At 37.1% G+C, this 14756-nt stretch overlaps 1 protein-coding gene across 1 annotated transcript in view; it reads left to right on the plus strand.

Moving 5' to 3' along the window:
* The window catches only part of LOC107726115 (uncharacterized), a 14420-nt gene extending 3502 nt beyond the window's left edge, over window positions 1–10918 (plus strand). The window contains exons 3-4 of the mRNA XM_016535619.1: window positions 10129–10158; window positions 10848–10918. Of these exons, the coding sequence (XP_016391105.1) occupies window positions 10129–10158; window positions 10848–10918 (101 nt within the window). The remainder of the gene's footprint in view (window positions 1–10128; window positions 10159–10847) is intronic.
* The last annotated feature ends 3838 nt before the right edge of the window (window positions 10919–14756 follow it).

Below are 14756 nucleotides of genomic sequence, written 5' to 3' on the forward strand. Positions count from 1 at the left end.
TTTTTTTTCTAATTGTTTAAGCAACTTTATTAATTATATATGGTTAATAAACATTATTTTAAACATTATGCACTTTTTTTCAAAGATAGTCGTGTTATTTTATTACGCTTTGAAGAAACGTGCATAATATTTTGCTCGATGTGTCCACTTGTGGCCTCAGGAGAGAAGCCAAAAGATTTTTTCCCCCTAACTGAAATTATGCCTTTTAAATTCGAATATAATTTAAATTTTGATAATATTTAAGTAGAAAATTCGAATTTAGTTTTTCAGTCATTTTGACAGCCCTAGATCAGAAACAATAATTGTTTGATGCCAAGTTAAGTCAGGACAATAGTATTTTTCACAACATGCATTGTTTCAAAACCGCTATACAGAAAACATGGAACAGAAACACCAGGGCCCGTATTCTTAAATCTTCTAAGAAATCTCTCAAAAATTTCTACGTAGGAGTCTTAGCTTAAGAGCAATTCAGGACCAATCTAAGAGCAACTCGACTTTCATCTTAGTGAGGAGGCGGGGCTGACCCCGTTGCTACGTATGACACAGTCTTTTGAAGACTGTGATTGGCTGGTTGTTCAAGAAGGGGGAAAAAAAGAGAAAGTGGTTTAGGGTTAATTATAAGCCTTCACTTTGAAATTACAGGCGTAATTTTTACTATTTTACTCTCTCTCTCTCTCTCTCTCTCACACACACACACACACATTATATATGTGGGTCAAAGACGTTAAGATGTCCACATCAAAATAAATGTACAAAAGTGATTTTATGTCCATAGAAAGCACATTAAATGTAAGTAAAGTGTCTACTTTTAAGGTTTCAATTTAAGGGGGTCTGAATACTTTCCGTACCCACTGTATATATATATATATTATTACTTTTTTATTTACCATGCTGTTAATGTTGTACTTAAAGTATTTGATAGGAAATGAACAGCGACACAATAAGGTTCTGAAAGTGCTGTAATTGTTTGTGTGATCACTTTGCTTATAGAAGGTTGTGACACAGAATATGCAGAATACAGTTGTCAGTCCTGTATTTGGGTCCTTAACATGATTACGTTCACACAATACAGTTATTTACGGGGGTGACAACTGCATTCTATAACCGAACTCACATTTTCAAGACTCACAACCGCATTCTCGGAAAACACGCACTGTATGAACTGGACAACTAGTTGTAGTACAGTGCGAGAGAGCCGCTCATGTGTGGTTTCACTTTGGGTACATTGACAGGGAAATGAGCCGTGCGTCATCTGAAGGTTTTAGATCCAGTCACTGTTCTTCACTGGAGTGGTTTCCGTCAGTTTTGTGTTCTGTGCGTCACAGTGCGTGACTCAAATGCAGTGTCATGCGCGAGACGCAGAAAAGGATGCGAGCGCATATACGGGCTTGACTCTCGTTGCACGTTCATACAGGAGAAACTCTTAAGCCTCTTAAAAGTCCTCGTCAGTACTCCTAACAATTTTGGACCTTAAGAGCTCTTTTAAGGGTTAAGATGCTTTCTGAATTACTTTCTTCTTTACTAGGATCTTTTCTTTAATTTTAAGAGGAAACACCCACATTTCTAAGATTGTTCTTAGAAGTGTGTCACTAGGAGCAACTCTTTGCACTAAGAATTTTCGTGAATACGGGCCCAGGGGAACAGAGGTGGCTGATAGCCGATTACGCACTGGAAGGGGGTGAGATCTGTAGAGGGCTGACGAAGAGAGTTCTGTGCGTACTCGGCCCAGGCGATAAATCGGTTCCAGGAGTTCTGGTGGCTGTGGCAGAAGGTACGGAGGTAGCGACCTATCTCCTGGATCTTTCTCTCCGTTTGACCGTTGCTCTGTGTGTGGTATCCAGAAGATAGGCTTACTGTCACCCCTAGGAGCGAGAGGAAAGATCTCCAAACTCGTGAGATAAATTGAGGACCTCTATCTGATACTATGTCTTCGGGGATGCCAAAGTTTCGAAAGACATGGTTAAAAAGTCTCCATGGCAGTTGGGAGTCCTTTCAGGGGTACTCTATCCACGGCGACTAGGATGCAAGTATTACCATCTGATGCTGGTAAGTCTGTGACGAAATCGACTCCTAGGTGTGACCATGGACGCCGAGGAATGGGGAGAGGAAGGATCTTCCCAGATGGTAAGTGGCGGGGTGTCATTGCCATGGTGCATTCCTGGCATCCTCTCACGTACCTTCTGATGTCGTTTGCCATTCTGCATAGGTCGGCGGAGATGAAGTTGCCTGCTGACCCAGAATCGAGGAGGGCATGGACTGAAACACAGTTGAGAGGGGTAGTAAACTGCACAATTGTAGTCAGAGGATGTACAGTACATTAACTGAGGAAGAGGAAACCACACTCACCACTGGTCGTGGGGGACGGATGGGACATATCCGTATTACATATCCACCTTGGCCACAGTAGAGACATAATCCCTGGGTCAGCCAACGCAGACATTCGGCCGAGGACAACCGGGTGTTATCGACTTGCATGGGTTCATACTGTGGTTCTGGAGGGCTGGGAAGCTCTGGTTGGCGGAGCGGAACGGGTGGATTTTGGCATCGAATATCCTTCATACAGCCGTGAATCCGATTTGCCACCTGGATGGAGAGTTGGATGAAACGCTCGAGCCCCATGGTGTCATCATAAGCGGAGAGATGCAACCGCAGAGAGGGCTCTAGTTCTTGGCGATAAGTCGTTAACAGGGAGCGCTCATTCCAAGCACTTGAGGCTGCGAGAGTGCGGAAACGTAGAGCATAATCTTGCACGGAGGTTTTTGCCTTGTTTCAGATGATATAATTTCTCACAGACTGAAGCATCTCCTACTGGCCGACCGAAGACTTCACGGAAGTGAGTAAGAAAGGCATTCAAGGATTGAGTGACCAGTCCATTCTGCCACAATGCTGCCACAATGATTCTCAATGCTGCCACAATGATTCTGCCAAAATAGTTTGGTGTGATATGATTCCAAATTTAGGGGGGGGCCAAGCTTTAGTAGAGGGTTTAAGATGATCAGATGCTATCCACATTAAGTTCAGAAGAAACATCCATTTTTAAGACAATATATGCTATAATTTAAAAGTATAGACCAATAGCCTATTTACTTTTTAGAGAACTTTATTAAGCCTCCTAAACTTTGAAAGACCAATCTCTGGTCAATTTAATTGTCATCTTCAGTCCAGTCTATAATAAAAAAAAATTCTCTATGACATCACCACCATCACCAGAGATTAAATGGAGAACAAATAGATTTTAGTATCCTGCTTATAATAAAATAAAATAAAATATTTTTTAAAAATCCCATAATCTTGCGCATCTCCTCAGGAGTTTCAGAGAATATCTCAACAATGTCTCAATTGGCATAAAAAAAAATTGGCAAACAAACATAAAATGTAAAATTAATCATATTCTTCTTAATGTTGATATCCACATTAATTTTATAGCTCTGTACTCTCAATTACGTTTCTTTAGATTTCTCATAAAGAAACATATGGAAATATAATAGGAAACGTCAGGAAAAGTTCATTTTTACAGAAACAACTGAGAACTGAAACATAACTGACAAGCTTTCTTTCTTTCTTTCTTTCTTCCTTCCTGTCTGCTTGCTTGTAGGCATTAGCGATCCCCTACACTCGATTTTCCACATGTAGTCTGTTTTTGGTGTGTAACTGTCCGTGCTGCAGTGTGCATCGCTGCACACGATGCACACTTCCTGACGACCCACTCAGCTGGCAGGGTTAAGCTCACCGTCCCTGTACCTGCCAGCTTGCTCTCTTAAGGGGCATCGCCCGCTTGCCATCTCTGAGGTATCACCCTCGCCCGCCATCTGCGCCCCGACAGACGCTCATACACCACACTGCGCCGCAGCTGTTCCCAGGACAGCGGGAGGTCGAGTGGTGAAGTCTTGCTGCAACCCTCGCGGCCTCACGGTGCCCCCTGGGGCCGGAGCCGCTCTGCACTCAGCATCACAAACACCTTCTGTGATATGACTGCGAGGTGTGTTGATCGCCGCTCCTTCGAAAAAGAACTAGAGGACATAGAGGAGAAATGTTTTGGTAGGCTGGAATCGCCATTAAAACTTAAATCCACTTAGAAACCATATTACGTTCTGTAGGCTGTTTTCACATCACAGTTAAATGTGGCCAAAATCTGTTTCCCCCATGTGACACAGAAGTGCTGTGGATGACAGTGTGTTCAGCAAAAATCGATTTGATTCTGGACCAATTCTGATCTGGCTCAATTAAACGTGACTTGACACGATTTACCCTTGAAGAAGATGGAGGACAGGAAATATGGACTGTTAAATGATGAGGTGTTTGACACAAGGGGTTAAGGTTTCACTGGTTAACATGCCCTGTTAACCCCTGCCAGTATAAATACACAGTTAGAGGCCAAGGCCCATCACAAAGAATAGTAAAAATATAAACATCTAAAAGACGCATCTACTTTTTGCTTGATCATCGTGCTTTTAGAATGCAGTATCACGCTGCAAAAGACACGAGACACAAAGGTGTTATTTTAGTATCATTGATATGCTATTATAGTTTTTGTTAATTTATATATTATTAAAGTTTTTGTAATATGTTGAATTAGATTTTATATTTTCTATTCGTTATTTTTTAAAAATTTTTTTATGGTTTTGTTGTGTTTTTGTCATTTTGGTTATTATTTTTTAAAAATGTCTATAGTTTTTATTAGGTTTTAAGTTTTAGTTTTATTTAGTTCTAATTATTTTAGTACTTCAACTTAAACTAAATGAAAATGAAAAATAATAATATAATTTATTTTATTTTATTAAATAATTTTTTTAATTATTATTTCAAGCAATACAATTGTGTTTTTTTATGGTTTTAGTTTTAGTAGTAATAACCTGGATCAGTATAGTGCATGTGTACACAGAAAATCAATGGAAAATCTGCACTGAAGAGCACAAAAAAAAAGAAAGAAAAAAAACAGCAACTGTGAACTGTTCACTCTGTGAGCAGTCCTAATTGTAGCAACAAGTTATTTTCTCCATTGATGGCCATTCAAAAGTTGTTACATCTATCTATCACCATAGACATGCTAAACATGCAATTTGAAACCAGTCTTCACTGCACAACTTTATAGGCTTTGCCTCCATTTCATTCTTAAATCTGAAAAACATAAGCATAATATTTCATAAACATAATAAAACATATTTCATAAAACATAATGAACTGTCTGATATAAGCCACATTCAAAAAGTTATTATTAATATATAAAAAAATATACTAATAATAATATATAAAAATATTATTAATATCCAAAATAATTGTATTATAAAATATAATAAAATAATGTATTATAATGTAATCTACATAAAAATAATAGAATACTACAAAAATAAAATGTAATCTACATTAAAATGCTAAAACAAGATCATATTTTTATTTTCTTTGAGTAAATATTGTTTTTGTTGAAGCACACAATGCTTGTATACAGAATATAACTTCTCAAATATATATCACAAATGAATCATGTTTAATTAATTTAGTATATCAAATTAATTAACCGCATACAAATTAATGAGTTCCACAATAAAAGTTTAATGCCTTTGCAAACACCAATGAATATTCTTCCGTGTCCCCCAAAGCTGCCTGCCGTTTCAGAGTTGTACATTTATTCAATCTTTAGAGGTAAAATCATATTCCAAAGAAATTGGCGCAATGCTGCAACAGACACAGTAGAATTACATTGTAGCCTCGGTGTGGTGGATGATGGGAAAAAAGTGTCAGGTGTTATTGAACGCTGGTGTCTGTCCTCCCCCCGGAGGCTGAATGGATTCTGCCGAAATTATCACTGTCAAGGCCAATCCAATAAAGGTACAGCCTCTTCTATAAGCCCCTCTCTCTTTCAGACATTTCCCTTTCTTTCTCCCTTATAGATACATGTGTGTGTGTGTGTGTGAGTGTTAAATTTAAACCATGTGATCTGCTTCCCTCCTACCCAGTGTGTGTTGTGAGACAGTGTTCTGGTTCAGATAACAACGCTGTAATGAAACAAGGGAGCTCCCAGGCAAAGCTTGCACACACACACACACACTCACACATGCACGATAGCAGTGCTGTAGTAGGGAATAAGAAAATGCATAGTGTGCTTTGCCCTTGGCTGCGTGCGAGTGATTGTGCATGGAGAGCGGGGAATAAAGAACCGAGGAAGGAAAATAGGGGGGACTTCATACATTTTTATGACCACACGAGATAAGGTCAGTTGTGTGCCATTGTTACTAGGCAACACTGCAACCCGGTATCGGATTGAGTTGTGAAGCTGAGCAGTCAAATTCGCAAGCTTTATTGGACTCATCTTTTTTATTTATTTATTTATTGTACAGTTGTTCAGAATGACACACTTGCTGGTCATTTATTCTAATTGTCAAACACAAAAAGATATACTAAACAATAATGATGACAGCAATCAGCCACACTGTCAGCCGCTTTCAAAATCTGAAATGTGAAATATGCTGGCTTCGCACACAGTAGAAGGAGGTGGGAAGGCATTAAAGCACACTTGTAACCAGCAACCTGTCTATTAAGTTGCACTACATGGACAAAAGTATTGGGGCACACCTTAATGATTGAATTCACCACAGGTGAATGAAATCAAGCCATGCAGTGGTCATTTACAAACACTTGATTTGAAGAGCAAGTGTGGTACTGTGCTAGGATGCCACTTTTGTGATAAGCCAGTTTGTGAAATTTCATCCCTGCTAGATATTCCAAAGTCAACTATTATTGGAAAGTGGAAGCATTTACAAACAACAGCAACTCAAACACAAAGCAGAAGACCAGGTAAAGTCACAGAGGAGCATGGAGTGTAAAAGTCGCTAACGCTCTGCTGATTCCACAGACCACAGCTGAAGAGTTCCAAACTTCTACTGCCATTAATATCCACACAAAAACATCACTGCATGCATTTCCATGGCCGAACAGCTGCATGCAAGCCTCACATCACCAAATACAATGTCAAGCGTTGGATGGAGAGGTGTAAAGCACTCCACCACTGGATTCTGGAGCAGTGGAAACCTGCTCTGTGAAGTGACGAATCACGCTTCTCTGTTTGGCAGTCTGATGGGTGAGTCTGGGTTTGGTGGATGCTGGGAAAATGAATGTGAAATCCCTGTTGGTGTAATGGTCAGGTGTCCCAATAATTCTGTCCATATAGTGTACCTTCATTTGATCATAGATGTTCCTTTGCTGATTGCCCCTTTTCCTGAAACATAAAAATGATAGACATGGTACATTGGTAGTCATACTTAAACCTAAAGTACATTCATAGAAAAAAAAAACTGTTATAGCAAATTAACATAACACATTGATATTTCTGCAGTATTCAGTATGTACATTTTTTGTATACACAGTATTTGCCAAAATGTGAAGAATTCAACAGAACCACCAAAATCTCTTTTAAAAATCAATTCACTCAGCAGCCATATTTTGGCAACCCCTTCAGGCTATTTTGGTCACGTTGTTCAAATCAGTAATACATTTTAACATGAGCTATCTCAAAAATGTTCCAACCAAAGCGCTCATGACTTCCTTTATGTAAATATTCGATAATATTTGATAATTTATTTTACAGTACTAACATTTATGTCTTATATTCTTCACTTCCAAATGTCACACTGTCAAACTTTTAACATTTGAAATCCTAAAGTTTTAATTTTGGTGGAATACCGGTTAAATCCTCTAAACTTAGTAGAAGTTTATGCAGTGTTGGAAATGCGTTAAATAAAGTACACCCTAGTGCATGTTGCATTCACAAATGAGTGTTAAAGCACATGCAGTGATGGAGTTCACAGCATTTACTGTGAATTGAGACGCACCGTGATGTTGAAAACACCAGATCATAACACAGTGTCATGTAGTGCTGTCAAACGATTAATCGCATCCAAAATAAAAGTTTTTGTTTACATAATATGTGTTTGTTCTGTGTTTATTTATTATGTATATATAAATGCACACACATACAGTATATATTTTGAAAATATTTACATGTATTTACGTGTATATATTGATATTTATATAACAGATAAAACATTTAATATATAAACATAACATATTTTTCTTAAATATATATATGTGTGTGTGTGTATTTATATAGACAATAAATATACACAGTACACACACACACACATATATTATGTAAACAAAAACGTTTATTTTGGATGCAATTAATCGCGATTAATCGTTTGACAGCACTAGTGTCATGCTTCACTAACACACAGCACATCAGATTATACAGTTATTTAATTCAATTGCAGCCTTGGATTTGATAATTGCACTATGCTATATTGCAACCATTGCTTATTTTAAATTTTATGATTGATTATTATCTTTTGATGCAGCATGAAGACGTGACAACACTATAGCACATTGCATTATAGAACTTTTTTCATATACTATTTTTATTAAATAGTAAACAATAAATGGTGTAATGTGCAGTACATACTAGTATTTAGTATGCTTTTAAATGATCTCACTAAAAATAGTCGATGTCTTAAAGAATAATCTGTGTAATAATGTTTTGTTCACAATGATTCAGTTATTGCCCTGTAATGTTGCTCAAATGTGCTGTGTGCTAAAACTGTGGAAAAAAAATACACAAGGCACATAGCCCTGTTCTGTTCTTGTCTCCCCAACCCCGCCTTCCCACCACTCCTTCAACATTTCCCTCTCTCTCCTCCCCTCATTCGAGCATTCTAACCCTCTCAGTGCCCTAGTTTAGTACTTCAAGGTTGGCCACATATATTCTACCCCATGCCTTAAGGCCAGCCAATGGCAGGCGAGCAGCGGTTGCAGTGGAAGGGTGGGGCTATAGTGTCATACAGCAGCGCAGCCAGTGGCCAGTGGGAGGCAAGGATCTGGGGGGGTTGGGGGGGTTTGGTTGCTGCCACGGGTGTGTGGTGCTTGTTTTAGTGTGGCAGGTCACATCGGGGAAGAACCTGAGAAGAATAGACGGCATGTGTGCGATGAGCAGAATTACAGAGGCTGAGGGTGGAAAATTGACTGGCTGTCATTCATCATACTTCCACTGCCCAGGGAAAGTGCTTTTGTTTTATGCAAGAATACTATAAGATGTAAATATTAGGATTAGGCATTAGATATAAAAATAAATAATTAACAATTATTGCTATACCATCAGGGTTATAATGGTTAACTAAAACTAAAAAACTAAAACCACCACCAAAAAAAAAAAAAAATCCCTTACTTGAATTTAATATTAACTGAAATAAAAGTTATATACATACCCTACCATTCAAAAGTTTGGGATCAGTAAGTTTTTAATAATGTTTTTTTTTTTTTTTTAAAGAAGTCTCATATGCTTATCTAGGCTGAATTTATTTACTGAAAAATCTAGTAAAAACAAAATAACAGTATTCTGTTTTTCTATTGGAAAATAATTTTATTTAATAATTTAATCTAATTTTCTATTGGAATATATTATAAAATATAATTGGTTCCTGTGATGCAAAGCTGAATTTTCATCAGCCAGTCTTCAGTGTCACATGATCCTTCAGAAATCATTCTATGCTGATTTATTATTATTATATATATTTTTTTGGAACCTGTGATACTGTATTCTTTGATTAATAAAAAAGTTCAAAAGAACAGCATTTATTCAAAATAGAAATCTTGTGTAACAACATAAGCCTTTACTATCGCTTTTCATCTATTTAATATATCCTTGCTGAATGTAATAATTAAAAAAAGAAATGTATAAAAAACAGTACAAACATGCATACATACAGTATGTATGCGCATACACACACACACACACACACACACACACACTGTATATATACTGCTTATATAACTTATTTTAAATAATTAAAAAAAAATCTTTTTTATTCTAGCTAGTTGCCAACATTTATCATTTTAATTTAGTTAAACTTGATGTTTGCACATAGTCAAATAACTAAAACTTAAACTGAAAAAAAAGAAGAATTAAAACTATAAACAAAAACTAATAAAAATAACAAAAAACTATAATATAAAAATAAAATGTATTCAAAATACTAATGCAAATATAAAAGTACCTAAACGATACTAAAATAACACATGTATATACTATATTATATTCTGGTTTTAAATGGTATTTTTATGAAAAATAAGCTAATTCTATCCTTAAAGGGATAGTTCGCCTAAAAATGAAATGTATGTATTTTCAATCCTGTATAATCTCAATTCATTTAAAATCACAAGTAACTTGTAAAGACATTCAAGTCACTACCAACTAAAAATCTTTCCATGAATAGTACACATGAAACATCTTTCATATTTTCATTCACAAAGAACGTTGACATATTTGGATATTTTAAACTGAATGCAACCGGGACAGTTTACATTAGAGTGTTAGAAAAAGTTGTTTGAAAACTATTATTGGTGTTTGCTAAGACACGTATTGCTCATTTGAACAACCCCCTAATTCTAAGCATCAAAATGATATGGATAGCTCATTCTGGTTGTGAATGTTAAATCATGTGGCTATTACTTTCTTAAGTGAGCAGGAAAAAAAAAAACATGTAATGCAATAGCATACACAGAAGACTCCAGCAAATACCATCCAAGCATTATTTATTTTCATGTTTTCCTATAAAAATCAAGTTGTTCTTGCAGTTCTGTTTGGTTCAGAAATTACACACTTCACCTTTAAATGAAAACAATATTCCCAATTACTCTAATGAAAGCCTCTTCCCTATTCATGAAAGGACAAAGTCAGATTTTAGAGATCCTTCTCAATTAAATGATCTTATCATGACAGACTTTGAGCTGACTTTTAGCTCAATAATGTTACAGACTGTCTCTGTCCTGTCAGCCTCAGTCAATCTGCCCTTGTCCCAAAGGTCATCTCTCTGCTACAAGCACAAACTCCGCTCTGATAGAGACAGCACGTCTGCAAGACTTAAAGGAGTAGTTCACCCCCAAATGAAAAATCTGTCATTACTTACCCTCATGTGGCTGAATCTTGAATCTATGAGTCTTGACACACCTCTTTCCATACAACCACATCTTTAAAAGTTCCAAAAAACACACACACAAAAAACAAACAAACAAATAAAAATATGCACTCCGAGATGTATTCCAAGGCCATACAAAGCATATTACTACACACAAAACCCATTGCAACTGTCATGATGCTGGCATGGCATTTAAAAAATTTTATTCGGTAAACTAAACATTCATAAAGACAGATGTTATATTATAATTATAGTGGTGGTATGTGATATATGTAATAATTAGGGCTGTCAGTTTAACGTGTTAACTTAATGAATTAGTTATGGAAAGATAATGTGATTTAAAATATTTTAACGCAGTTAACGCACTGGCCCCATCCCCAGATATGATGCAGGGCAACAACAATTATTTATAGAGAGTAATTAGTGGCCAAAAATGCCCCTGTATGAGTTTTTGTCTCATATTTATATCATATGATAAGCGATATCTCACGAGCAGCGAGAGCAATATTACACGAGTGCTGATTTTGTCCTGAATATCACGAGTTTAAATTTGATTTTATACAACAGTTTAGTAAATAAGAAGTTGATATTGTGTTATATAACACAATATTATGTGTTTTTGCTCAATTTTGCAGAGAACATATTACCTTTTAAAGCCATAGCAGAATTGTAGTGCGTCTCCGAGCAACACAGCGGTGTTTACTTCCTGGATGAGATGTTTCTCAAATGATCTTCTTTTATGTTCCATAGTTTGTTAGGCCGCTGTAGCCTAAATGTTTCTGTACTAAATTTTAAGTTGAATCAAATCAAATATTTATTTCTAAAGTTACAATTTGTACTGTCTACTTTTTTTACACCACGGACCGGTTACGTTTGTAAAATTTTCTCGTGGACCAGCTGGACGCTGGGGTTGGGGGCATGGTTGCCAGGTTTTCACAACAAAACCCGCCAAATTGCTACTCAAAACTAGCCCAATCGTGTTCCGGGGGGTAAAATACACGTTTTTGGTAGGGTTTCCCTTATAAAATTTGCATTTTAGGGGCTAAATATCATGTTATTGGGGTCGCTTCAACCCGCGGCAACAGTATTAAAGTAGCCCAATTCCGTGGGAAAACCGTGGACAGATCTAATTATTTTTTCGGATAAGCAAGAAAAAAAAAGTATTTAAAGCACAATGACAATACCGTGAAGCGGTTTTGACATAAGCTAATTTTATGTGTATATATGCAACTCGGTATTTCCGCGCTGTCTGAAACACATGTCTATATGCTTGTGCGCACTTTGATTGTGTGCGAGAACCGCGCGTGAGTATCGAATTGAGCTCTCTTTCATTTCTTATTCTTGTGGTTTAAAATAGCTTGAACGTGTAAATTGGCAAATTTATCTGCGAATCACGTGCGTGCCGAACAGTATAGGGTCTCGTCCGTACGTATCACAGATCAACTGCGATAGTCACATCTATACACATTTTTCCCAGAACGCTCTTGCGACCCGGTAGCAATTCTTCCACAGCCCGGTAGTGGGTCGCGATCCGGTGGTTGCGGACCTCTGATCTACTTGATACTTTTCTCATTTAACACAAAAATAGTAGTGCTGGGCAACGATTACAAATTTTAATCGTGATTAATCGCACGATTGTCTGCGATTAATCGCATTGTTATGCACAACATTCAAAAGTAGTGTATTGTGCACTTTTTTTTATTTAGAAGTACTGCTATGTGAACAAAAGTGCAATAACATTTGGTTTGCAAAGACTTTAAACAAATAAGGTGCTTTTTTACAGCAGTATTCCTTTTACATAGTAGCAGTTAAAATATTTATTGTAAATCTCAACTTATAACATTAATGTAATCACCTTCCGTGTAGAGACCTGCACTATTGCGGTACCCAATGCAACAGAGTGTGGCGCGGGACAACACTAGATGGGCGAGTGCGGGCGGGTAGAGACTCGTGTGTGCAGGATGCGGGAGAATAAGGGTGTACTCACACTAGGCAATCTTAACCGTGCCCAAGCGCATTTGACCCCCAAAGCCCGGTTCGTTTGACTAGCGTGATCGCTCCATGCCGCAGGCAGGCCGGCCCTGGCTCGGTTGGAAGAGGTGGGCCAGAGCGTGGTTCAGTTGGGCTCGGGTGCGGTACGCATGTAGTTTGAGCGCTAATCGCGCCGGAGCGCGGAACTTATGGTACGTGCTGCATGATTGCGTGAACATTTCTGAGCGGCAAAAGTGATAGATCTGTAAAGCAATATATTGTGAGAAGGCCGTGTGTTACCACGTCCCAAACGACTCAAAATAATAAACCACAAAGTTAACAAAACTATGATCTCCACTGTGCTGAGCGAGAGCGCTTCTCTGCTGTCTTCACGTGCTATCGGAAACTTCCTGTTTCCCACTTATAAAGTCGTTAGTGCATTGGTTGAGATGCGTGATGACACTCATCCCAAGCCAGTACTGATCAACATCCCACCCCTCCTGTGACCCATGGTTTGTCTGTATGTGTATTCAGAGCCAGTGAGCAACGGACTTTCATAATAAAAAACTGCGTTAACGCGCGATAAAATAATTGTCGGCGTTAATCAATTAATGCGTTAGCGCGATAATAACGCGTTAACTTGCCCAGCCCTAAAAATAGCTTTAAATAATCTTTTTCGACTGACAGCCATAGTAATAATATTATTTTAATTTAATGTAAATTAATATATTGTACACGTACATACCAGTGTTACTTTTTTATTCATTTAATTGCAACTCAATCTCAAACAGCATCCTTAGATTATGAAGGAAAGAATAGTGACATCAGACGTGCAAGAGATACAAGCTAATACGGAAAATTAAAAAAACAAAAACAATCTGTGAATGCCAGAAATTCACCATAAAAAATACAGTGACAATGTTTCAGGTATTACATGATGGCATATTTGTGCCAGTATATTTTATAGCTTATAACCATGTATTTTACAAAATCTGCGTTCACCTTTAAATGTAATCAAAACCACCATGATAATATAGGTGGAATAACAGAAAGCCACATAATGAATCATAAGTGGCCTGTCAATGAAACATGGTCAATACTCAGATGATACATAGGGATCAAGACAAAACACTATCAGGGTAAGGCATGACACTAAAATAATGCAATATTGTGAAATTAACGAAATAACATAAAAGCACCCTTTTACGGATAACAAAAAATCTAAAAATAACAAAACTGTTTAAATAAAATATTATCATATGCTATTTGCCATGCATTTTACTCATATGGGTTTTCTTGTACAATTTTTACTGTAACTTTTTTTTTTTTATATAGTGAAGCCTATTACTCAAGTAAACTTAAAAACAAACAAAATACTGTCGCCTGAGGCAATCATTTAACAAATGACATATCACATATACATCACATGAAAAATTCTTAATACTGTCATCAAATAAGATCAGAAAATAACATGAAAACACACCGTATGTTACTTTTGGAGGAGAGATAAATGTTCAACTCGCTTAAGTGTGTTAGACAGTGCCAGTGAGACTGTTAGTTTGTGAGGAAGTACAGGGCTGAATTGTGCTTGCACATATCTGATATAACCACAGACAGTGTGTTGTGAATAAAGTTAACTGATGTTACATCATCCCAGTTCTCCCCTCAATAGCATTTGTGTAATGCATCAGCGGCTAATGCCAGGCCTCTGACACAACTCACTTGAAAGATGTCTGTTTCACATTCATAATGAATTTGTTTTTCATTTTAATTTGTAATTTTTCACATTAGCTTTTGTGATTGAAACTAATTCGCCAATAAAAA

This window comes from Sinocyclocheilus rhinocerous, unplaced genomic scaffold (assembly GCF_001515625.1).
Source record: "Sinocyclocheilus rhinocerous isolate Xijiao unplaced genomic scaffold, SAMN03320098_v1.1 scaffold1899, whole genome shotgun sequence".
Taxonomy (NCBI): Eukaryota; Metazoa; Chordata; class Actinopteri; order Cypriniformes; family Cyprinidae; genus Sinocyclocheilus; species Sinocyclocheilus rhinocerous.